At 40.9% G+C, this 26,593-nt stretch overlaps 1 protein-coding gene across 26 annotated transcripts in view; it reads right to left on the reverse strand.

The window, feature by feature from the left end:
- Nucleotides 1–26,593, reverse strand: part of TCF4 (transcription factor 4) — a 408,258-nt gene that overhangs the window by 18,138 nt on the left and 363,527 nt on the right. For 19 of the 26 annotated variants that reach the window (XM_075586755.1, XM_075586811.1, XM_075586802.1 and 16 more), the window contains 6 exons: nucleotides 26,280–26,413; nucleotides 23,731–23,866; nucleotides 13,231–13,298; nucleotides 11,688–11,766; nucleotides 9,562–9,641; nucleotides 8,810–9,013 (listed from right to left, as the gene is read on the reverse strand). In XM_075586755.1, the coding sequence (XP_075442870.1) occupies nucleotides 8,810–9,013; nucleotides 9,562–9,641; nucleotides 11,688–11,766; nucleotides 13,231–13,298; nucleotides 23,731–23,866; nucleotides 26,280–26,413 (701 nt within the window). The remainder of the gene's footprint in view (nucleotides 1–8,809; nucleotides 9,014–9,561; nucleotides 9,642–11,687; nucleotides 11,767–13,230; nucleotides 13,299–23,730; nucleotides 23,867–26,279; nucleotides 26,414–26,593) is intronic. The other 7 variants (XM_075586773.1, XM_075586737.1, XM_075586641.1 and 4 more) reach the window with 1 other exon arrangement.

Consider the following 26,593-nt stretch of genomic DNA (forward strand, 5'->3'; position numbering starts at 1 on the left):
TTATAATATGAGGAATTACTTCACAACAAACCTAGTAGGAGAAAAAAATTGAGGAAGTTCTAAATCCCTGAGAAACGCCCAGGAAAAATTAGTGATAACACTGAAGATCAAGTAGTGTCTACCAGGGTGCAGTAAATAGGGACACAGGAAATAAATAGACCGGTATTTTTCAGCTCTGGTTACTAGGAGCCATTGGGTTCCCCAGGACATCCCCTAAAGCAGGGGAGCGCAAACTTTTTTCCTGCGCCCCCCTGCCGGCAGTTCCCCTCTCTCCGCGCCCCCCACCCCCTCTTACCTCGGCTCCGGCGTCATGACGCCATGGCAACGCGTCTAAGAAGCCACTGGAGCCAAGGTAAGTGCAGGTTACAGAGGCCTTCGCCGCTTTCCCGGCACTTAATTTAAGTGTCTTCGGGAAGCGCGCGGGGCCTCTGTAAACCCCGCGCCCCCTGCAGACAATCTCAGGCGCGCCCCCCAGTTTGCGCACCGCTGCCTTAAAGGGTTCCCTGCAATTTTCAGGTTATTTGAAAATTGTGCCAAGTACAGAAGAATTTACAATGTATCTGATCTCAGAATCGCTCTAAGAGAGGGTTGGGGTTCCTTACAATGCATCTGATCGCAGGCATGCTCTTAGAGAGGGTTGGGGTTCCTTACAATGCATCTGATCTCAGACACGCTCTTAGAGAGGGTTGGGGTTCCTTACAATGCATCTGATCTCAGACACGCTCTTAGAGAGGGTTGGGGTTCCTTACAATGCATCTGATCTCAGACACGCTCTTAGAGAGGGTTGGGGTTCCTTACAATGCATCTAATCTCAGATGTGCTATTAGAGAGGGTTGGGGTTCCTTACAATGTTTCTAATCTCAGAAGCGCTATTAGAGAGGGTCGGGGTTCCTTACAATGCATCTGATCTCTGACACGCTATTAGAGAGGGTTGGGGTTCCTTACAATGCATCAAATCTCAGATGCGCTATTAGAGAGGGTCTGGGTTCCTTACAATATAGCTGATCTCAGACGCGCTATTAGAGAGTGTTTGGGTTCCTAACAATGCTTCTGATCTCAGACGCGCTATTATAGAAGATTGGGGTTCCTCCGAATTTCAGAATATAATTATAGGGTTCCTAACCAAAAAAAGGTTAAATAAAAAACACGGAAATCAAAATAGTGAGTGGGTGAGGTTGTTCTTGAATTGGTTCTCTTATAGTAAAAATAATAAACACATATGTTTTTTTCCCCCAAACTTTTTTCCCCCAAACAAGAATAACTGCAATGAAAGGAAATATGAGTCAAGATCACTGGGCTGGGATATGGAAGTGGAGGTGGGTGGTGAGAGACACATTCCAATTCTTTCTGATCTAACCGACTGCTTTCACATTTTGTACACCATGCAGCTTCCTAATGGAGCTTTGTTATTTCAGTGCACAGTCTAGAACTGTTTTATTTTATAGAAAAATCCTGAGAGAGACAGAGAATGATGAAGAAAGGAACATACTGTAGTGTAAGAAAGAGAGAACAAGGAAGAGTAGAAGGGTAGATGTGTGTGAGAGAGAGAGAGAGAGAGAGAGAGAGAGAGAGAGAGAGAGAGAGAGAGAGAGAGAGAGAGAGAGAAATCAAAGGGGATTGAGAAAGGAAGATAGAGAGAGAGAAAGAGTGAAAAAGAAAGAGTGGAGAGAGAGAAGAATGGATTGTGATTTCGGGAAATGGCATTATACCCATCTGTTTGTTTTCTCTGAATGCTTTTAGACCCCACGAGGGGGCATCCCAATTTGCTGGACCTGGTTCTGTTTTTAGGAAATGGCAACGCACATGAAAACCATATTAAATAAATGTAAACTTTTCGAACGTTGTATATCAAACAGAAAATAGTTCAGAAATGGTCACAAAATGAACTTTTTTTTTATGCAGATGTCAAAACGTTCCCAAAATGTAATTAAGGGAAACCAATGATTTATATATATATATATATATATATATATATATATATATATATATATATATATATATATATATATATATATATATATATATATATATTTACATACATACATACACAGCAGGGCCCCGGGCATACGTCGGGTTCCGTTCTAAGGGCCTGCCGTATAGTGAAAATCGCCGGAAAGCGGAACCGGCAATTTTCAGCTGTGCGCATGCGCAACCCGGCAATTTCCCCCTTGTGCGCATGCGCAACCCGGCAATTTCCCCCTTGTGCGCATGCGCAACCCGGCAATTTCCCCCTTGTGCGTGCGTGACCTACGTTCTGCGAGCAAGCTATGTTCTGCGCATGCGCACCAGCGGGAGCAGCCTCTGAGGAGACATGGTGGCCCCCTTCTCGGTGCCTCCGTATCAGCGGATCGCCGAAAAGCGGGGCGTCGAGAAGCGGGGCCTTGCTATATATATATACAGCAAGGCCCATCCAATTTGTTTTTACTCCATATAATATATATATATATATATATATATATATATATATATACTGTATATATATGGAGTAAAAACAAATTGAACGAAACAATGAACAGAGCTGTTGTAGCCCCGTGTTTTCAATGTGTCATCTCACGCTGGACTGGAGCGCAACTCTGTTTATACAACTTTATTTAGCGCTACCACTTTCTGTGCGTTCATCTGTAGTGTCTGCCTTACAAGAGTAGAGAAATCTTTATCATCTATTTCATAGATTTGTTTCTCAGTGGGGAAAAAAAAGACATTCATTCTCAATGTAATTACCAATGCCATATCAAACAGTTTTAGTGTCCTGGGATTATAATCTCCCCATGAAATATCAATTACACACAACAGTTCAAGAGTGCTAGATTTCAGTTTCAATTATCTCGCCAATATCTCTTCTGTACAGAGAGAGAGCGAAAGATACTATTCTCAAACATGAAAAGCACAATTAAAGTAGAAATGCATCCTTAAATGTACTGGAAAATAGTCATACAGAGGTTGTTTATAGCTCACAGGTGGACACTCAGAAGTAAAGGCAGTTGCACAGGAGTGGCCAACTCCAGTCCTCAAGCGACACCAACAGGTCAGCGTTTCAGGATATCCATGCTTCAGCAGAGGTGGCTCAATCGTTGACAGTCGTTGACTGATTGAGCCACCTGTGCTGAAGCAGGGATATCCTGAAAACCTGACCTGTTGGTGGCTCTTGAGGACTGGAGTTGGCCACCCCTGAAGTAGTCAAAAGCTGTCAAATAATACAGGAGGAGTACGGTATTTGCACGGTATTTGCACGAGGTCGGGAGTCTTTTAACCTTGCTGCCATGTTTACATGTCTAACCTCCTTTATGTAATATTCTTGTAATATTTCCAGTTCTCAAAAAGGGACTGCGACTATACGAAAAGGCAATGCGATGATGCATTCCTTTAAAAGATTATTAGCCTTGTTATAAATCTAATAAAAAAATGCTAACCTTTTATCATTTAATCATATGTTCCAATAGAACGGCGAGTTGTAGGTTAATGTATTTAATATTGCTTGAGTTCCCAAAAGCAGATTTATGAAAAGCTCTGATAAACCTAAACGGCCATGTCGCAAGAAGAACAGGCAGTAGAAACGGGCTCTGACTGCAGGAGTGTGTTATTGGTCTAAACGATTCCCTATGCAACAGAGTCTTTCATCTCCATACTATACAATAATAGTTGCCATATGACCAGTGGCTCTGCTATAAATAAGATCAAAAGCCATAGGAAAGGATTTAATAAAAACATTAAAACGTTAAAAGTGGCATTAAATCAGAAAAAAAAAAAAAAAAGTTCAACATGATCCTCCTCCCTCCCCCCCCCCAAAAAAATCTCATCAGCTCGCTAAGCAGCTTTCCAAATATTGCAGCATAGAGCATTAAAAACAAATCATACGCGAAATCCATTTAAGCACCGCTAAGAGAAGCACAAACATGCCACGTTTTAAGTATAGGTCGAGAAACATAAAAAGCATTTTACGTTGTGTACGGTATTAAAAAAAAAAAAACGTTGCATGGCAGCTCTCCATGTATTTCTCTGTACACTTTCTGTCCTATTTAGTCATTGTGAACTCTGCTAATCTACGATTTTAACATTTCTCAACTTGAAACACACAGGAGGCTGTTCAAAGGGAAGTTTTCTTTGGAAGTGCATGCTATTGATGTCATGTGAAGGGCCAACTTCTATAACACATTTTCTTCCAGGGCAGCAAAGTAACATATTTTTCATTTATTCTCATATGTAGGTCAAAAGCTGCCAATTATTGTCGGCTATAAAATAAAAAATAAAAAAAATAGGAGCACTCCTTGCCTTTTTAAATGTTTCCTCCCATAAGTACCTGGGTCTCTCCTCTATCATTAATATAACATTGCAGAGAAGACGCCTTTAATACATGTATCCATGACAGTAAATATCAATGTGCTATGAAGCTGCTGCGAGAAGACGTTAGTCCCATTCCCCTCTTCTTCAGGACTGGGAAGCAGCAACTCGTCACACTGAGTAGGGATTCACAGTCCGTGGCTTCAAATTAAACGCTCAAGTCCAAAGTCATTAGACTGTGCTACCCTACATTCACTTGGATGTGTCACTACCAAGGTGAGCTTCTTGTGCTTAATACTTTCAGCATGGATTAGATTGCTCATACTGCATAAATATACACAACAACATTGTGCTATATGTGCTACATGTGTGTGTGGTTATAATAGAAAGCATCCTCCTAAAAACCAGCCAGTTAGATCTGCCGGCCGTTCTGCATCCCAGCTTTCTCCCAAGCACCTGCTTAATGATGACCTCAGCTCTGCTTCTCAAGACTCAGACATTTTCACAGAACAGCTTTTTAAACAAAAGCCAGCTGTTTCCCATCTAGACTACAGGGGAAACAAAAATCAGGGTAGCCTAGGGGAAAGTTACCCAGAGCAACAATTCTTCATTACTCCAACTGACTTTATGCTCAACTGAAGGATTCAATAAACGAGTGAAGGGCAGAAGCATATAAACGGCCTGGAAAACATACTCCCTGCTCAAATTAGTTCCTAAAATGGATCGTCTTAGGAAATTGCTTATTTTGTTAAGTTATGATTATGGACATATTCAATTAAATAAAATCATGCCTAAACAAACTGAATGTCATAAATGGTCATATAGACCAAATGACTGGCTTTATTGTGCTTTGATGCTTTCAATTAGAAAATACATCATTACCATGGAAGCCAAAGAGCATGCTTTGTTTTGGGTATAAATGACATTACCAAATTACTTAATCAGCTATGACATTGGTTTCTACCGGACAGGATATTCCATGACTTCATTTAACTTGGACGATAATACACATATGTTGTATGTGGAAATGTTCCCGGCAAGCGGCCACAAAAAGCAAACAATTATAAAAAAAGCAAATAGTTCAAGAAAACGTTATATAATGTTGTGAGGTGTTGATAGCGTGGAACAGACTTCTTTCAATAGCTCCTCCAAGGCAAAACTGGGAATACTGTAGATCTTGTGCTAAAGTTTTCCAGCAGAAGGTATTTGCTAAAGGATATTCTTTAGTGTAAAAAATCCCTCCTCCTGATTATGTCCTGTTCCGAAATGCAAGTGCATTATTTTGCATGTTAACAAATGAATTAAAAAATCAGATACAGCAAGGCCCCGCTTCTCGGCGCCCCCGCTTTTCGGCGATCCGCCGTTACGGCGGTACCGAGAAGGGGGCCGCCATGTCTGCGCAGAACGGGCCGGTCCGGGGTCGGGCATGCGCAGAACGGGCTGGTCCGGGGTCGCGCATGTGCAGAATGGTGTTTTTTGCCGATGTTGCGCATGCGTAGAACGGCACATTGCCGGTCTGCGCATGCACACATAACGCAAATCTCCAGTTCCGCTTTCCGGCGATTTTCGCTTTGCGGCGGGTCCTAAGAACGGAACCCCCCGCATGACTGGGGCCTTCCTGTATTATAATGCATGTTTACTAATGTATAGAACTAGAAATGATAGTTTAAGCATAACAATCCATTGCAGGTCCCTTCATCTCTTAAAGAGGCAGTCCGCGCGGCAGTTTGCATTTTTGTTTTTAATTTGTTCTCCCGACATCGATCAGCAAAGATCCTGCTTCCTAGGGTTCACTAAATGGCTGCTTTTCAGTTTCATCCAATCCTTCAGTGTAACACAGCAGCTACATTGTATTCTTATATTATTAAGGTACCATTATCTATGGTTACAGTTTGCAGCTCAAACTGCTGGGAATATTGGCAACAAATGATCACAAACAGGAAAGTGTTGCAAAGATCTTGCACTGCTGGGGAGTTGTGCTAAAACCAGCTATAGAAATGTCATTAAAACTCATTAAAAATAGCATTGAGTTGAATTTGAAAAAAAAAAATGCAGTAATTATTATCTAATACTACAGAACAGATTTATTTTAAAAAAAACAAATCACATGTTGGATATTGCATGGATTGCTCCTTTACGGAGTGAAACATTCAATTTAAAGAGTGTGCCTCTGGTGGAGAAGTGATTTCTGTAAAGCATCACTGAGGCGCATTTTTTGGTTCTGAATAGGAAGATGATTTCATGAGAAACTAAAGATGGCCATACACTTAAGGGTCCCAGACCACAATTAGGTTTCACATTACTGCAGGATATTCCTCATCAGAAATGAATGAAGGTATACAGTGACAAAAAGACAGTCCAACAAACAGATTTGGAATTAGTTTCCGGACTATACCTCCCACAGATACTTTATTTACTGCAGCTGGTTAAAATGTTATAAGCCTGTTTCAAGTATTTAGGATTGAAATGTGGAAAAAATTACCATATCCTTCATGTTGTTTTTTTTTTTTTTTATTCCTTTTTTATTTTTCACTTCCTTCAGAGTGTGGAATGTATCAAATGGTCAAAGGCTAACCTAAAAATTGACTGTGCTTGAGTAACAGTTCCTTTTGTTCTTCTGATTCCCTTTTAAACTTCAGGATTCTAACAGCTTTTCTGAAAGTTCCCAAATTCTTTGCTTTTCCGAGCCCCGCTCTGGACAGTGAGAAATGCTATTTTTGGATGCTGTGACTGTCACGCAGAAAGCAAATTGAACGGAAAGAAAAAGGGGGAAGACATTTGCAGGGGTCTTATTGACTTTTTATTAGCAGCACTACTGTGGAGAGCAACCCTTTGATCACAGGTAATCGAACTATATAATCTATTTGATTTTGCTGCCTTTTTTTATGCTCGAAACCGGGAGAGGCCAACGCCAGTCGTCAAGGGCCACCAACTGGTCAGGTTTTAAGGATATCCCTGCTTCAGCGCAGGTGGCTCAATCAGTGGTTCAGTCATTGACAGAGCCATTGATTGAGCCACCTGTGCTGAAGCAGGGATAGCCTTAAAACCTGATCAGTTGGTGGCTCTTATGGACTGGAGTTGGCCTCTCCGGTTCTAAAACTTTCAGAGCGACTTGGTCAACTTTTCTCTTAAACAGAATAAATGAAAAGTGTTTCTCTGTGCAAATTCTTATTCAGATTATTTTTTAAATAAGCATTTAGAAAACATATGCAGATGGGTAACATTTAACCCTCTTTATTTATTTTTTTAAAACAATCTCACAGCAGTGTGGTGTGTATTTACAAGAAGTCGTTGGAGGTGTGGCTGTGCTTTCTTGATTAAAACCAAATATTGCTAACAATCTGGTACATGAGTGTAGACAGATTAAGTTCTAATTAGCAATTAATAAAAAAAAAGCCACACATAAAAACAAGTTGTACTCTGTATTGATTCCAAATGTATAATATATACTTAGCGTGGCGGTAAACTCAATTCTAAAGTAGAGTTTTTGAAACAAACCACTACTAATTTTTGTTAAAAAAAAAAAATTGGAAAGTTATTCAAAACCTCCACACAAAAAATGATCGTGCCAGATTTGCAAGGTCAATACAGGCATACCCCGCATTAACGTACGCAAAGGGTCCAGAGCATGTATGTAAAGCGAAAATGTACTTAAAGTGAAGCACTACCTTTTTTTCACTTATCGATGCATGTACTGTACTGCAATCGTCAAATACGTGCATAACTGATGTAAATAACGCATTTCTAACAGGCTCTATAGTCTCCCCGCTTGTGCACAGCCTTGGTACAGGTAGGGAGCCGGTATTGCTGTTCGGGTCGTGCTGACAGGTGCATGCGCGAGCTGCCGTTTGCCTATTGGGCGATATGTCCTTACTCGCGAGTGTACTTAAAGTGAGTGTCCTTAAACCGGGGTATGCCTGTACTGAAATAAACATGCTAGGTTTTTACTTAAGGCAGCCATACTAAAGGAAAGGGGAACAAATCAAGGCTTGTACAACTTGGACATCTGTGGGGTTTACCTTTACCTCTTCCTCGGTTTCTTTATATATCTGTCCTTCTCTTATCTTGCTGCTGCGTTTCCTTCAGGTAATTATAACAGTAATAATATACAGCAGTTGAATTGTTTTAAAAAGTAGAACCCTGAAATCACTCAGAATACTAAAACTGTTAAAGAGCAGAGCGATTTTCTTTGGACATTATTTTAGAAAGGTTTCTACAATTGGCATGCTATACATAGACTTAGGTCCATATTTATTAAGCAATGCTATTCCATAAGACATCTTCCGACCCCGAAGGACTCTGTACAGCCCATTCAAGTGAAGCGTCGCAAGGGGTCATCCAGAAGATGCCTCACTGTATGAAATAGCCCTGCTTAAGAAATACAGTATGTCCCTTAACAAATAAAGTTAACTGGGAATGCTCTGTTAAGCGTGTGTATAAACTTAGCACCAGGAGCATTGAAGAATATTTTAAGAGAATATGGTTGGTCATTTCTTTAACAACCAGTTCAATTTGATGCCATTGGACTTACCATTAGAGAATGTCTATTTGCTGACAAAAGGCCAGTTCCATATCCTGACCCAAGGCCGCCCATTGCTCCATTGTGAGATGGTCCTATTATTCCATGCATGTCACTGTGGCTTCCTGGCATAGCTGTTGAAGGCCCCACTGCATGGTTCCGTAGGACATGAATTGCATCATCCAGCCGTTCCAATCTGTCCTCAATTCGGCTTTGCTGCAGTATTGGAAAAAAAAGTCATTTTGACATCTCTCTATCTCTAAATACATATATGTGTGATAAATTAATTGTATCTGAGCTATACGCACAGCAAGTATACCATCAGCATTTATTTATATAATACGTCTGTTATCAATTCTTCAGGCTGCAAATGGAAAGTCCTGAGCTACGGATCCGAAAAAGAAGCCCAGAAGAGAGAATATCACTTGTCGACATGTATTTCCACCTTGTGCCCTGTTAGTAGCTTTGATCTATGAGATTAGGTGAGCAATAGATCTGAGCAGATTTCTGTCAACTTCTCAGTTCTGCTGTTCCAGGGACAGGCACATTATACAACATCATTTGCTTTCGGGCATCTGGGTGAATTCTGGCAATCTGAGCTGTTGTTCACAGGAATTGAACCATATGACTGTCACTGTGAATCAGTATTGTCATTTCCATCCCAACATGCAACATTCACATGTAACATGACAGTATGACTGGTCCCATTGATGTGGATGAAAAAACAAGCACCCAAGTGTCACAACAATGCAGAAGGAACTTACCAGGGAGTGCAAAGGACCTTCATAGTTAGGAGATGACGAGGATGCCTGTCCTCCATTCCTTGACCAAACAGCTGTGCCTGCTAATTAAAAAGAAAAGTTAATTATCAACAGTGGTGCATAAGCATCCTCTTCGTTAAAACTTTTTCAGTTATTTAGTATACATACAAATTTTTCAAGCCGACTAGACATATGGAGAATTTCCAAAAACATACTTAAGGGAAAAAAAGTATTTTTCTAGCAAAACAGAGAGATGCAGGAGGCCACAATGTTCCTCCAGGCTGCTTTCTATCAAAGGATTTCATTGAATCGCAGGTAATACCTAAGAGAGACTCCAAAGCAAGGAAATGTCTCAATGTCCAAAAAAGCAGCAGCAACAAGGGATTTTAGTGTTCCAAGTTTCTGTTTTAGACAGTACATTCTATCCTGCAACTCCAGAGAAAAAGATGCATTTATCATGCTCACTATATTACTGGAATTGGAAATTGGAAGGAAAACAGCATAAACCCAACAGTTGTTGTGGTTTGCATAGTTTTTTTTTCAGTTACTCTTACGTTTCTTGGAGTATCTTCTTTCTTTTTCTAGAAAATCTATTTGTAATGGTACAGTATTTGGATCTATTTCCCCTTTCTGTTACCCTACAATGTACTGTACACCCCTAAGGTCGGTCAGATTCTTTATTGTTTCCAGTCAACCTGGACGTATTGGTTCCCGCTAAAAAAAAAAAAATCACACCAAGGATTTCTTTCAAGGAATTGTTTTCTTAAACACATTTTTGGGAGTTTTAATGAATTCTAACATAGCCAGTTAGTACTTTGTTACATACAACTATTTGATAGCCAGCACACCACACATGCTTTGCTTAATCAGATTTGGTCATTGGCTATTAAGCCAAGCACTATCTATGTTATTGAACATACTGTAAGCGATAAAGAGGGAAAAATAACTGTAAACTAACTAACTACAATCAATCAGAACAAGTTTGCCTAGCATGAGCTTAAATATTAAGAACATAGCTAAAAGACAACTGTTTTCATAAGAAAATGATTCACTCACTACCTAATTTTATTTCACATGTAAGGGCTTATTCTACATCCACTCAAGCAGCCGATTGAACCATTTTCAACCAAAATTCAGTTAAACAACACGACACTCTCAGTGGCGATGGAATAAGCTGGGGCGGGGATGGGGGCCAGTTGATGGTTTGGTTCGGCGAGTAGGATTTTGGTTGATTTGTCAAGCACTGCTTATTGTAATGTCTAGAAGTATAAAGTTGAAAATTGCTAGCATGCATATACCCAAATGATGCACTACTTAAGTGACCACATCTTAAGCAAGTGGCACTTTAACCATATTATATCACCTCAACATATGGCATGGACTCCAACTAGTGGCCCACACATTCTGGGGAGTAGACACAGGGGAGAAAAGCAGTAACGGGAACTGAGATGAATATGGAAGGTGATAGGTGAATTATGACAGCCATGGAAACAAAACTGGGAATCAACAACACATAATTGGCATCCCTCATCTGCGGCAACAATGCATACCCCCTTCACACTGAATATTCTTAAATAATGGTTGAGATAATAGGTTATTGAAAAATGAACTTCCATCTGTATTTGTAATATTGAAAATGGCTTGAATAGTGTAACAATAGTAAATCTAGACACAACACCTATCTGAAGTGTTTCAGTAATACATATGTTTAATATTTGTGTCTGCTCAAAATGTTTATCGGAGCATATGTACCAGTAAATACATCTATTCTCGGAAATACCGAACTTGGCCACACTTAATGAAAGAACGCATAGAGTAGATCATATATAGAATATGAAAACACAGCAAGATATTAGTGCATTATTTCTATTTATTTTAAATTGCACATCAAAAACGAAATATATTTTTCTGCCAAATAAATGTTGAGATATTGAAATGAATGCAAGCTCAGATCCAAAATATATTCAATGTAGACAATGGATTATGGGGGGGGGGGGGGGAAATGCAAGTGTGCTTTTTTTTTCTGGAAAAGGGGGAATTTTACAGTCTTATAAAAAATATACATATATTATATATTTAGACACAGTATATATATATATATATATATATATATGAAGCGGGTACCATACCTGAGAGAGAAGGTGGTGATCCGACGGGAGTTGAAGGGTTTGATGAGAAACTATTGTTGGTGTGATCCGGTGAATAAATCTTAAATGAAAGAGTAGAACAAAATTAATTCAAAGCATGAAACCTTGCAAGTCGAGTCCCTGCTTTTAGAATGTAACTTTTTAATTTACACTTTTGATGGTTTTATTTTAATAATTCTACTACTGGGATGGGTAAATCTTTCAGAGACTAAACAGAGACCAGACAGTAACAATGATGTATCTTTCCTACTTTGCAGTTGAAATTGTTTTATAACGTCTTTAAATACATCATTCATCGCTACTTGTAAAGAAATTGCAGTTTCCAATCTAATTCCTTAACTCCTCCATTGCCAGATTAAATACCAACACTGTATTCAAGAAGGGATATATATGTGTGTGTGTGTGTGTGCGTGCGTATATATATATATATATATATATATATATATATATATATATATATATTTATATATATATATATATATTTATATATATATATATATATTTATATATACACACACACATATTACATATCAAGAGTCACACACTGAAGCATTGCTCCAAAAACAAGTCACAAATGCACCATTTCGACTCTGTCACGTTGTTTCAACGTATTCATTTTGCGCTAATTGCCCAAGGGCAGTGGTTTTAAACCTTTTTTTTTTTTGGTTAAGAAAATCTATAATTATATTGTAAAATTCTGTGGAGCCCCAACCCTCTCTAATAGCGCGTCTGAGATCAGATACATTGTAAGGCACCCCAACCCTCTCGAATAGCGCGTCTGAGATCAGATGTATTGTAAGGCACCCCAACCCTCTCTTATAGCGCGTCTGAGATCAGTTGTATTGTAAGGAACCCCAACCCTCTCTAATAGCATGTCTGAGATCAGATGCATTGTAAGGCACCCCAACCCTCTCTAATAGCGCGTCTGAGATCAGATGCATTGTAAGGAACCCCAACCCTCTCTAATAGCGCGTCTGAGATCAGATGCATTGTAAGGAACCCCAACCCTCTCTAATAGCGCGTCTGATATCAGATGCATTGTGAGACACCCCAACCTTCTCTAGTTAATTAATCTGTAATTTAAATAATTTCGAATGACCTGAAAACTGCAGGGAACCCTTTAGGGATGTTCATAGGAACTCCTTTTGAAAAACAAAAAAACAATGCCCTGGGGAGTAGAAATGAATGAGGGGATTGTCTGTGCAATATTGTAAAAAGATGCATACAAACATTGAGCCTGTCACTAGTAAAGTTTCCTCTCTCCTTTCGTCAAATAAACGTGCCTGGTCAGAGGTGGCGTTAACCTCTGCTTCTAAATCAGGTGCGTCAAATGCAACAAGCCAGATTAATGAACTTCGTACATATGCAGCTGGTTCCAAACGGCCAATGAAGAACATTTTTTTGCTTTGGAGCAAGGTTCCCCTCTTGATACACATCCCCGTTGGCCAGAAAGCCCAAGCCAAGCGCTTCCACCCCGCTTACTGCAGAAATGGTCAAGTGTTTTCCAAAGTCAATATTTCCTTACAGATGCCAGTGCTTTCCCCAGCGCATCGCCAGTCTGCGAGCTCCCTGCCGCCCCGCTGCCTCTGTTTGCTGCAAAAACAAAAGCCTGAACGTTAACACAAGCAGGGAGGCATCTTACAGGTTTCTATTCCTGGTCCACTTACTCATCCTTTAATTGCATTTTAATGCTAATTATATTGCATTAATCTTTCATTAGTATTAATTTGTTTGCTAAGGTAGATGTCAAATATATTCATGTTCCATTTTTTTTTTATTGACAAAATATAAACGCGGCTGGTTATTTATTTATTTTCTTTGCAGACTGCTTCTTTCTTTTTCGGATACTCGGCCGCCTCCAGGTTTCAGATCAGGTGCAGCCCAGGGTGGATGCACACATTTATTAGGTAGCAAACACATTTGATACACTGTTGTCATATGCTGCACTAATTACTGCCAAGACTTCAGGGTTTGTCCTTTCTCTATGTATCTGGATACTTTCTTATGATACGGTCAGGGATAAGCCTGAATATTAAGGCTGCGGATTCAGCTTACTGCCTCTGCTATCGTTTAGCACAAACACCTAGGCTAAAATAGCAACTAAAAGTTCAGTATTGATGCATGCATGCTATAGCGAATACGTTTGATACACCTATGCTGTTTCATGCTGTACTAATTACAGCTGGGACTACAGAGTGTGCTTTTTTCTATGCAATTGGAGTTGTGATATCACGAATTGTCTGAACTCTAAGGCTCCTCCTCATGATAAATGTGAATCTCATGTAGTGAACCTGTATTCAATTGGTTAAACATCTGTCCACCATTTTTCATCTTTATTATCTCCATTTTCCCTATAAGGTTTACCATATCAGCAATTGAGAGAAGTTAAGGGATTACATTTCACACGGCTTAATACATTTGAAACCCAGTGTACTGTATCTTCCAATAAAGCTGTATATCCAGTTCTCACCACTGGGGTTTTTAAGATTCACACACTGTAAATATTATAACACATCCAGTGAGTTGATAAAATATGTTAATACAATTGTATTATTTTTTGTTGTAACCTTAAGAGGAAGTTTTCATGACCAGTCTCTTATCAATTTACCCTGATATAGCCTAGGCTTAAATATGACCTCCATATCTTGATACCAACTGTTGGTTAGCAATACCTCAATAATTGGTAGAGTGAAGTACTTGGGGACCTTTCCTGACCTTCTCTGATCAGACCTTGCGAATATATCTTATATTCCCCTATGCACCACCTCTATGATTGTATATTCACTTTAAATACTGAGGTTGAGCGGTGAGCATTCTTTCAGATTTATGGAGGATGCTAATCAGAAATGTGAAGTTCAATATAAATGGGATGTTAATTTGGGCTCTGGTCCTGAGAGTACAGCATTAATTCATCTGCTCGTTTATATTTCATACAGAGAATGTTCTACATTGTGCCTGGGTTACAAATTGGAACAGCAATTCTATAATACATGTTATATACTGTATATATATATATATATATATATACATTAAAAAAAAAGTTGAAAAAGTGCCCGCTCTTTGTGTAAAATCAGTGCAACACATTTAACTTACTGGTCAGGGTACAAATGAACACTCACAAACATCCAATTAACAATAGCATTGTAGGAGCTATACTCATGCCCCATTCAATGCTCTGGCGAGGTACTCTGCCCGATCCGACGTCTGATATTAACAACGAGAAGTGACCCTATCTAGTTTTTTTAGATGTTTACATGTTAGGCATCTTGCCCTTCCACAGGAAAAATTCCCATTCGCAGAGGTTCCATTCATTGTACTCCCCTTATTTATCATTCTTAATTTGCTGGGCGCTACCAAAGTTTTGATATTCCTAGCTTTTTGGAAAACCACTGGGATCTTGGTGGCAATTTTGATCCAATAAAAGGGTAATTTAACATAATTCCCCAATGTTTATTGCGAATGGTTGAAGAATGGTTGAAGAAACGCTTAGGGTGATTGCGCTGTTATCTGCCATCTTTACTACATTCTTGAGCATGACACCGGAGGAGGTCGGATGCTGATCCTGACTAGGAACCAAAAAAGCGGAACTAACATCGATCACTGCGAGTTGCCGGAGGATCCTATTGTGGGGAGGCACAGACAGTGGAGGTCCCGTGGTTAACATCAGATGTCTGATTGGGCAGAGTAACTCGCCGGAGCATGCCTATAGCTCATACAACGCTATTTTTAATCAAATGTTTCTGTTACACTGATTTTACACAAGGAGCGGGCGCTTTTTCTTCTTATCTTGGTTTGGTTAAGGAGGTGGTTGTGTCCACGAGGAAGCTGCCAGGCTCCAGAAGACGCATATATTGGACCTTTTTCTGTTACAGTGATCACTTCAACAAATTTGCTAGCTAAGTTTCTGGATGTTTTATTTAATTAATTGGCATAGCAGTCAATCTTATTGTATTCATAATTGCTACCTAAAAGTAATTTGTACTCTTATGAGTGGCCAGTATTGTACATTCCAATTAGTAATATATATTCACAATAGCATTGTCACAGTATGACCTTACCTATTGAATATATAGGGGATCTTTATTTTTTTGTATTTCTATATGATTTGACCTAGGCACGGTCTGAGATTTTTCTATCATTTCATATATATATACTTGTGTGTGTGTGTGTGTGTGTGCGTGTGCGTGTGCGTGTGTGTGTATGTATAATATTATATATATATATATAGATATGTATATATATATATATATATATATTTATATTTGAGGCAAAAGAGAGGACAGTTATTCCGAAGATGGAAAAAGGGTTACGCTTAATACTCAATGTTTCGGCTCTCACAGGAGCCTTTTTTAAGAGCATTCATAGGTACGCATCCAATATACTTATTTTTGATCATCAGTAAGTGCTCTGTTGTGTTTCGATCCATTGATATATATATATATATATATGTGTAACCAAGTGCCCCTGGCTATAGCCTTCTACTGGCCTCAACACTACAAATCCTGATAGGAACAGGCAGTGTTGGGGTTAAACTCCTGCGCAGGGTCTAGTCTGTAGTTGCAGCCTGGGTGGGTACTACAGTATGTTGCCTTATCCAGGGGCAGGCCCAAACCGGCAGTTGGAGTGTCATACCTGGGGAGGGTACTGACTGGGTCACATGTATACTTTTCCCTACCAGAGGGTCAAGGAGATTAGGAGGGGCTCTTGGGGCCTCAAGTTCTGGGGGTCTGCTTCAGGGCTGGAGGACAATCATGCTGTTATGCAATAAAACTGCAGTTGGACCAACTATGGTGTGTGGTTATTGGAGAGGAGTATTGCCTGTGGGGACCAGCCTGCAGGATCCTCATGGGATGGAGGCGCTGCACAGTAAGAGCCAAGAGAAAGACTGTCCTGTTGCTGCTCCCAAACTCCAACCACGGAGCAACTCGGACCTCCTGAACCAGCAGGTGAGCTACAGTACCCAGGGAAAAAACCATGTAGTGGCCAGATCTTCCGTGGCAGGGGGGAACAGGTGCCACACACACACACACACACACACACACACACACGTGTGTTTATATGTGTGTGTGAGGTTGTATGCATCTCAAAAAGACTCCTAGATGCTCAAAATCAATTATTTACTATTCCACTCGGTTTCTGGTTCCTTCTACCAGAGCAGTAGGTATTCGGTTTTACATACTAGTTATCGAATAGGCGCACTAACCTACATTTTAATCTGCTGTTTTGTAGATAAGGATATAAATCTTGTAACCTACATCACAAGCACTGACATGCAACCTACTGAGATAGATGTTGATGAATACAAATGTATCTGCTGAATACAAATCACCACCCTGATTACAAAGGAGATTACATACTTGTAAAACCTCAAATCTTAATCCCTTAAATGCTGGAGGATGGGAGTCTAATGTACTGTACACCACTCAGACACTTGCAGCCTTTCAACTTTTTACGAAGCAATGCTTGCACACAATCCAGATTGAAAAATATTTTGGGGGTGGACTCATGGAATTAAATCGAAACCATGCTGCAGAATAACTCAAAACAGACAACACTTTCTTACAGCCCCGGCTGGCATTACTTTGCCGACTTGCAACTGAAAGTGACGGGAGAACAAAAATCAACTGCGGCTGACGTAAAAGCTGCTTTCATGGTAGTGGCAAACGGCCAGACAATCATACTGTAGAATGATGGCTGACCAGTAACAATAACAAATGAACGGAGGCTGTGTATTGCATTCAGGCAGCCTGTAAACATAGACAAACACACATTTGTGGAGTAAATACCCACGCCTTATACTCCCAACAAAATCCATTGAATATAAAAAGATACAGTATGAGTCCATAAATACAAGATGGCTAGCAGGATTTAAAGCAAGAGACACACTCATTTAATTTGGGTTTTTTTTTTTTTTTAATCGCCATCGCATTTTTCTCATTTCTTTTCTGTACTACAGTCTGCCATAGGAGTGGGATTAACACATGCAAGAGTGGATTTACCAACCTAAATCACTAACCATTCAAGTCAGTGGCAGTTAACATGGAATTGCTGTGCTCTCATCTTTATCAGATGTCACTGAGTCCCGGTAAAAGGGCCATGTTTGGATAGCAGTGCTATTCCATAAGACACCTCCTGGTCGTAGCTAAAACACACTTTACAGCTCACTCGCTTAAGGAGACAATCCAAGTGGGGTTTTTTCTTTTTTCTTGCCTTTATTGTTTTAATGCAGGATTGAAGCAGGTGGTCTCCCCATTCATTTCAGCTCCGTGGACGCCCTGCTGCCGGAGGTACTTACCTCAATAGGGGGCGCCGGTAGCCACTCCAGGGTTCAGTCTATGGCTGCGTTTCAACGCCCCAGCGCCATGCGGGTCAATAGGAAGCCGTGAAGTCACCTGGTGCGGCTTCCTGTTGGCCCATGTGACCGGAAGCTTTAAACTGCAGCAGATACCTGCACCCCCCCCCCCCCCTTCGGATGCAAATATCTCCGGAAGCAGGTGGTCGCAGGAGCTGAAATTAACGGGGCTCAGTTCTGGAGCCCCCCTGCTTCAATCCTGTATTACAAAAAATAAAAAAGGGGGAGGGGAAAAAAAAGCCCTGCTTGGATTATAAATAGACCATAAAGGCGTCTTCCCGACATGGGAAGATGTCCGGTGGCATAGCACTGCTTAGTAAATGTGGCTTTAAAGTTAAATCGCTGTCTTCGCAATCGGATGTCAAATGTTTCGCAGTTTGTGTAGAAAATATTTCATCAAATTCCTGAGCAGAAGTTTAAAAACAAAAAACAAAATCAGTGTTGAAAATGCTACAATGTCTTGCAGTACTATGCATACGCGGTGTATGAAGGGATTGCTGTCTCCGTCCGATGTTCGTTGAAAGGGTCTGAGTAGTGAAAATGCTACACTGTCTTGCAGTACTATGCATACGCGGTGTGTGAAGGGATTGCTGTCTCCGTCTGATGTTCGTTGAAAGGGTCTGAGTAGTGAAAATGCTACACTGTCTTGCAGTACTATGCATACGCGGTGTGTGAAGGGATTGCTGCCTCCGTCCGATGTTCGTTGAAAGGGTCTGAGTAGTGAAAATGCTACAATGTCTTGCAGTACTATGCATACGCGATGTGTGAAGGGATTGCTGCCTCTGTCCGATGTTCGTTGAAAGGCTCTAAGTAGTGAAAATGCTACACTGTCTTGCAGTACTATGCATACGCGATGTGTGAAGGGATTGCTGCCTCTGTCCGATGTTCGTTGAAAGGCTCTAAGTAGTGAAAATGCTACACTGTCTTGCAGTACTATGCATACGCGGTGTATGAAGGGATTGCTGTCTCCGTCCGATGTTCGTTGAAAGGGTCTGAGTAGTGAAAATGCTACACTGTCTTGCAGTACTATGCATACGCGGTGTGTGAAGGGATTGCTGTCTCCGTCTGATGTTCGTTGAAAGGGTCTGAGTAGTGAAAATGCTACAATGTCTTGCAGTACTATGCATACGCGGTGTGTGAAGGGATTGCTGCCTCCGTCCGATGTTCGTTGAAAGGGTCTGAGTAGTGAAAATGCTACAATGTCTTGCAGTACTATGCATACGCGATGTGTGAAGGGATTGCTGCCTCTGTCCGATGTTCGTTGAAAGGCTCTAAGTAGTGAAAATGCTACACTGTCTTGCAGTACTATGCATACGCGGTGTGTGAAGGGATTGCTGTCTCCGTCCGATGTTCGTTGAAAGGGTCTGAGTAGTGAAAATGCTACACTGTCTTGCAGTACTATGCATACGCGGTATGTGAAGGGATTGCTGTCTCCGTCCGATGTTCGTTGAAAGGGTATGAGTAGTGAAAATGCTACACTGTCTTGCAGTACTATGCATTCGCTGTGTGTGAAGGGATTGCGGCCTCCGTCCGATGTTCGTTGAAAGGCTCTGAGTAGTGAAAATGTTGGATGGCTGGAAGATTTGGATATAGGAAGTTCGAAGTTGCAAGTCTGCTACTTTTAGTGCAGGGTGACACAGGTACGTTCAATGATAGGATGGGGGGGGGGGGGTATAAATTCAAACTACAACTTTCCAAAGATAAATGTAGTCAATTACTTTAGTTTCACAAAAATTCCTAGGATCATAAATACATAGCTTTCAATCCAACTGTCTTATGCTACAACCGTGTTGTAAACGCGACATTCTGAAAACACAGTGCCTGTAGTATACCTTTGCACGGAGCGGTTTTGAAAACATCAATTGTGGACATTGAGATAAAAAAATAGATAAATGAGTAGCTTTGGAGCCTTTTAAAACTGTTGGACCGTGTTTGTATTCCGTTATCCATGTTAACCTTGACAACCCTTTAGTAAAACCCATCTCTTCAAAAATAATATGACCTTTTCGTAATAGCATTACTGAGAAACCACAGAAACTAGGGCACTGGCATTCATGTAATGCTACAGTAACATCCAAACTGAAACAAGTTTGCCCCCCTCAAGCAGCTCTCAGCAGCCCTTCTCTCATTGTTGATCCCAAGAAGGAACTGAAACCAAGTAGCAATAACAGAAGAGGAAGTCAAGAGAGGTTTTCTTTGAGCTCCTCAGAGCCTTTCCGTAGTGAGGAGGAGCACTGATTGGATGCATGGAACTGGTCAAATCTGGCAGCTGGAAGGAAAACGTGCAAGTGAAGTACTGTATGTGATCTGAATCTTGGCAAGATTGCAAGGTCACAAAGATCCAGGGGCAGAGTTCACAATAGAAACATTCAAACAACAGACATACAGTAGCATAAACTAATCTAGAAACTCAAGATAATTACTGGAGAGAGGAGCTGCAGTTGGTAGAAGGTTGCAGGGGTCAGTAATTAGATAACATACAACATTATAGACTGCTTTTAAAACACTACTTAATGTTAAGCTCATTATTTATAGATAAACCTAAGTAATATATATTTTAAAATATTTCATAGGAAACATACATGTATAGGTACATCTCAAATCCAAGATACATTTAGGGGTCAACTATAGTGTATACTGTAGTGTGAAGCGTCTGTTCGGGCTGCTTTAGGATGAAAAATCACCATAGACTTCAATAGGGATTTTTATCCAAAAACGTTCCGAATGGCTGCCTTGGACTGATATATATATATCATATAATAATTATAGCATGTTCTTGTATAGCACTGCTTGTTTTACGTAGCGCTTTACAGAGACATTTTGCAGGCACAGGTCCCTGCCCCGTGGAGCTTACAATCTATGTTTTTGGTGCCTGAGGCACAGGGAGATAAAGTGACTTGCCCAAGGTCACAAGGAGCTGACACTGGGAGTTGAGGCTGCTTCAAACTACGTGCCAGTCAGTCTCTTAACCCACTGAGTCACTATATATATATATAGTCAATGAAAAAATAGTTTGCACTCACGGTTTCACAAATGAAGGCAGATGCTCGTCCCATATAGAAACATGTACAGGGTAACCAGGGAAATCCAGGTAACAAAGAGACAGCACACCGCGGTGTGCTGTCTCTTTGTTACCTGGATTTCCCTGGTTACCCTGTATATATATATATATTAAGTTATGGTGAGTAAAAGGTCGAAATAGCTGTCTGTGGGTGGGTTTTCTGGGTATGCACCTTAACCCTGGCTGTGCTCAAAGCTGTGACCATGCAGCAAGCTTAAGCCTATAGGGAACCATGTTAAAAATGGTTTTTGAAGCAAAAAGTGCCACTGTGTGCTCATTTGCACGTCATTTCCCAGAATCCCTTGCTGCAGTGGAAGTGCTGTGTGCTGGGTGATAATGGGGAAAGGCGGGGTTGCAGACCTGCCTAAGACATGCAGATGAGCATACAGTTGTATCTATATTTGCATATATATATATATATATATACATACACACACACACACCTCTCTAAGACATGCAAATGAGCACACAGTAATATTTCCATTTGCTATATGCTTTACGGTGGAGGGTTTTTATTGTCACTTTTTACCCACCATAACTTAAATAATGTGTGGTGGATGCCTGTCCAAAGCTTCAAATTGTAAAGCCAGTATATCCAGCCTCACACTGATGAAACAGCTGTCTGTGAGTAGGTTTACTTGCTATGCATCTTAACCCAGGCTGTGCTGAAAAGCTGTGCAATGCGACAAGCATAAGCTTATACGGATCCATGTCAAAATGGATTTGAAGCAAAAGGTGGCACTGTGTGCTCATTTGCATGTCATTTCCCAGAATCCCTTACTGCAGTGGAAGCACTGTATGCTGGGCGATAATGGTGAAAGGCGGGGTTGCAGACCTGTCTAAGGCTGCGGCCCCGCTGCCTGCACTGCACGCGCGCCTGCGAGGCAGGCGGTTGTGCAGCCGAGTCCCCCGGTCTGCAGGGAGCTGCAGGGAGCTGCAGGGAGCTGCAGGGAGCTGCAGGGGGAAAGACAGGGGGGGCGTGACGAGGAAGTGACAGAGGTACGGCCGTGATATCACCCGGCAGGTTCGCCCTCATTGGCTGAACCGCCGGGGGACGTGGCCTAGCGATCCGTCGCGACTCCTGCTCTCAATTTTCTTGAGAGCAGGAGTTTCTATCGTCACAGCGTGGCGGCCCCCCCTCGCAGCGGGCCCGGCCCCATTGTGGGGCGGATCGTGTCCCTGAAGCGTCCGCCACAGCGGGCGCTGCAGTTGCCAGCAGGGACTTGGCCTAAGACATGCAAATGAGCACACAGTAATATTTCCATTTGCAAATATATATATATATATATATAATACCACTTAGTGCAGGGGTGACCAAATCCATTCCTCAATGGCCACCAACAGGTCAGGTTTTATGGATATCCCTGCTTCAGCACAGGTGGCTCAATCAGTGGCTCACTCAATGACTGAAGCAGGGTTATTCTTAAAACCTGACCTGTTGGTGGCTTTTGAGGTCTGGAGTTCGCCACCCTTGCCTTAGTGAGACAACCCACATTTTCGTAGCATGCCCAATACCTTGAGGGAATCAGGAAAACCATTGCAGAAGTAAGAGGCGTTTGTGAAAATGAACAGCCAGCAGTTTTCCAACAGAGCAACAGTTAATAGACCTCTGGTCATACGAAGAGATGCGCTGGAAGAAGTTGAATGTTGAAGTAATCGGGTAATTTATCCAAGATGTAAGATTTTTTTCGGAGTGATATAAGTGATACAAAACGGTCCAAACAACAAACGCAGAATTGAATACGTATCATTCAATATATCGCTGTGCTTCTTAAAATGTAGACGATACATTTATTATTTAGCATTCTAAGCTTTTATCATGAAAAAGATAGTCCACGCCTTAGTGCTCGGTGTGGATAATTTCAAAATGTGCAGGGCTGTGTGTTCCTTATTTACCCATTTCTTTAATAAATGTGCTTGCTCTTTAATATATTCTCAGTGCAATGCTTCTTTCTTATTCCCTATATGTACTGTATGAAAGAATGTGTGAAAAATATTAAACAGGAAAATTCAGCGGTATGTTATTAGCTTACAATATTTGCTTGGAAACGTTTAGCAACATTAAAAGTGGAATTCAACCTTTCATACTGTATGTGACTTATTGTAATTATTATGGTCACATAGTTTTTATATTACCATTGCGTGGATAACATACTGTAAACTCCAATCCCTTGCTCTCTGAAATACATATATATTTTCAATGTACTGATATGTTCCGCTTTAGTAGGCTAATATGTGTTTTTATGAATTAAACTATATGTCTTATATACACAAATGCATTTAGGCATACTCATCAATTTTCTTTATTCATCCTATACTGTATGATTGAAATATGGAGAATGGTAGATTGTGCAAATACGTTAAAGGTTTCTACCCAGAATGGGTGTCCCAGATACTATTACAATAGCTCTCAAAGGTCCCAAGGCTCGTCTACAGCAGAAGTCTTCTCAAGTGGCCAATATTGCAAAACAAGCTGAAGCGACGTCCTTGTAATTAATTTTTGACAACGTCTCTGTTATGCTCATAATGACAAAGTATAAAATGCTTCCTTGTATTAAAAAGGTTTGTGTGTTAAGGATTCTTAGCAAAATAAACAGAGGTTAATAACTTACTCATAATGCTCTCTGTTCCATTGGCCGGTGGTGTACAGGAAGAGGTACTATAATGATTGCTGCCACCACTACGGTGAAAGGTGGACATTGGAGGAAGACTGGAATTGATGTCTGTTGAGGAGTGTGATGGGTAGCTCTACAATATATGACAAACAAATACAATAGTTATCAAATCATGATTAACATGTGTTCAAAATGTCTACAAATGCATTTTAAATAACATGTAATTTATGCTTAGACTTCCCTATCCGATTTGTAAATTACCTTGTACATAATGAACTAGCTGTACCCGGCGTACTATACGCAGATCTAGGTGATCTGAAATGTTATTAATTAAACATTACTCTTTGTTTTCCCCCATCCCTGTAACCCCTTGCTGTCTCTTGTCCACTTCCCCACCTTACTCTCTCCTTCATCATGCCCTGCTCCTCTTTGCACTAATCTCCTTCCTTCTCATTACACTCCATGCCATACTGTCTGCTCCTCTTTGTGCACAATAGATTCTCTCCTGTCCTACTTATTTCATCTGTCTCCTCCTCTCCTTGCTGTCTCTCTTTCCTTCTCCTATTGACCTTGTTGTCTCTCTGTGTCTCCTCTCCTTGCTGTCTCTGTGTCTCCTCTCCCCTCATTTATGACGCCTGTCTCCTCTTTGCAATCTCTCCTCTCCTCTTTGCACTACCTGCCTTACTGTATCTGCTCCTCTCTGTGCACAGCACACTACACAATAGACTCCCTCCTCTCCTACTCATGTCTCCTCCTCGCCTTGCTGTCTCTCCATTTCCTCCTCCTACTCACCTTGCTGCTTTTCCTCCCGTGTGCATACTGGTCTCCGCTGTCTCTCTCGGTCTCCTCGCCCCTCCCCCCTCCATCATGCCCTGCTCCTCTTTGCACTTTCTCCTCCCCTCCCCTGCATTACTGTGTCTGCTCCTCTCTATATATATAGCGCCTTCAGTGTACTCAGCGCTTTCCAAAGTCAATACAGTACAGGGAATTCTAATAATACAATAAGCGCCACAAAGTCAGACAATAGGAAAGGAAATCCCTGTCCCAAAGAGCTTACAATCTAAATGGTATGTTGGTAAACTTACAGAGACAGCAGATGAGTGCAGTAGCAGGTAGTGGTTGGCAGAACAATAGCGACTGTGAGTGTAGAACAGTAGCCATGAGTGCAGGCTATTAGGATGCTTTTTTTGCAATGTGAGTTTTAAGGTTAGTCTGTATTAATTTAGATTGGTAAACACCATAAGCAGGGACAGAGGTGGCAGGCACGGATGGGCATGAGCAAAGGTGTGTATGGCTGGGTCCAGGATTAGGAGAGATATCCCCAGCCGCAAGGAGGAGGAGTAGAGACAAAGAGAGAGAGAGAGGCGAGAAAAGGATTTGTGGAGGTGCTTTTTATTGAGGGGTGTACAAGTTGTGGGGAAATATGTGTACATAGTGGTGCAGTGTATAAGCACAAGCATAGGCGGAGGGAAGGAGAGATGAAGGAATATGGTTAGGAGGAGAAAGGGAAGTTGGAGAGAACAGAAACGTTTACAAAGGAGTGAGGAAACAGCAAACAGAAAAAGTAATAGGGAGGGCATAGTGAGATGCAAGGAGAGACAGGTTGGAGGAGAGAGTTTCCAGGTACTGTATTGGAAGGGATGAGGAGTAGGAAGTGAAAGAACAGGGGTACAAATCAGGCCTGGGAGGGCAGTGTACACAGTAGCTTAAAATGATAGTCTTTAGAAAGCCAAGTTCTCACAGTTGCAGGGTTGATAATGAAGTACAGAATCCAATTTGTGTGCTCATCACCTCCAATTCGACTCCAATTTGAACTGCACAAACACTTCACATGTGACACTTAAGATGTTACACAGCCAATGTGCAGTCTCATTACACATGATGTGCGGTCTCATTGGCTGTCCCTCAGTGAGTGACTTGCCGATCAGCCTATCACAGAGGGGGAAGGATGCGCAACTTCACTGGCTATCTCTGGGTGAGTGACAGGATGTTAAGCCTATTACAGAGGGGTGTGCAGACATCCTTAGAGATATATATATATATAATATATATATATATATATATATATATATATATATATATATATATATGCTCCTATAATCTTTTCCTCTTTGTGTTCATGTATTAAATGCTGACTCCACCCATCAATTTAGATAGTAAATGATCTGAGCTTTCAAATGACCAATACATGTGTTCAATCAATTAAAAGGATCTTGGTTTCTAAAATAATGACCAAAATCAGTACAATATACTATATATGTGAAGCACTTCAGTGTTCGCCAGGCAATAGCATTGCTTGAATACAGAACGCTGGCAAATTATACATTTCTGGCTCTACTTACTGTCTCTGGAGGAAATTAATGATTGTCTTTGAAAAGCACATAATCTATAAAACTACTGAGCAGTATCAAACACACACTTTCACAGTTGGGTATAAAAAGTTACAAGCATAGTCTAAAAATACAAGAAGAAAAAATTTTGCAGAGAAAATAACACTGGCGATTCTGAGAATTCATTGTCTTGATCATGTTACAAAGACACCTTACCAAGCGATCATGTGGATGCAGGTTGCAGTAGCTGCTTGACTGTGGAATATGAGAAGAATTGCTCAGCATCCCTCCATAACTAGCCTGGTTCATTCCACTGGATGAACTCCACGGGTCACTGCTATGGTGACCATCTGAGAAAATAATGCATGAGAACAAAATGAAAATACACAAGCCAAGGCAGAAAAAAATAGGGGAGTCTTTTGATATACCAGGCCAAAGACAGGCATTTTTATATTCTTTTTACATTTGGTAGTTGCTCTAGTACTGACGAAATCTAGGTTTCTGCAACTTATATGAACTTCTTTTATTAG

This window comes from Ascaphus truei, chromosome 1 (genome assembly GCF_040206685.1).
Source record: "Ascaphus truei isolate aAscTru1 chromosome 1, aAscTru1.hap1, whole genome shotgun sequence".
Classification (NCBI taxonomy): domain Eukaryota; kingdom Metazoa; phylum Chordata; class Amphibia; order Anura; family Ascaphidae; genus Ascaphus; species Ascaphus truei.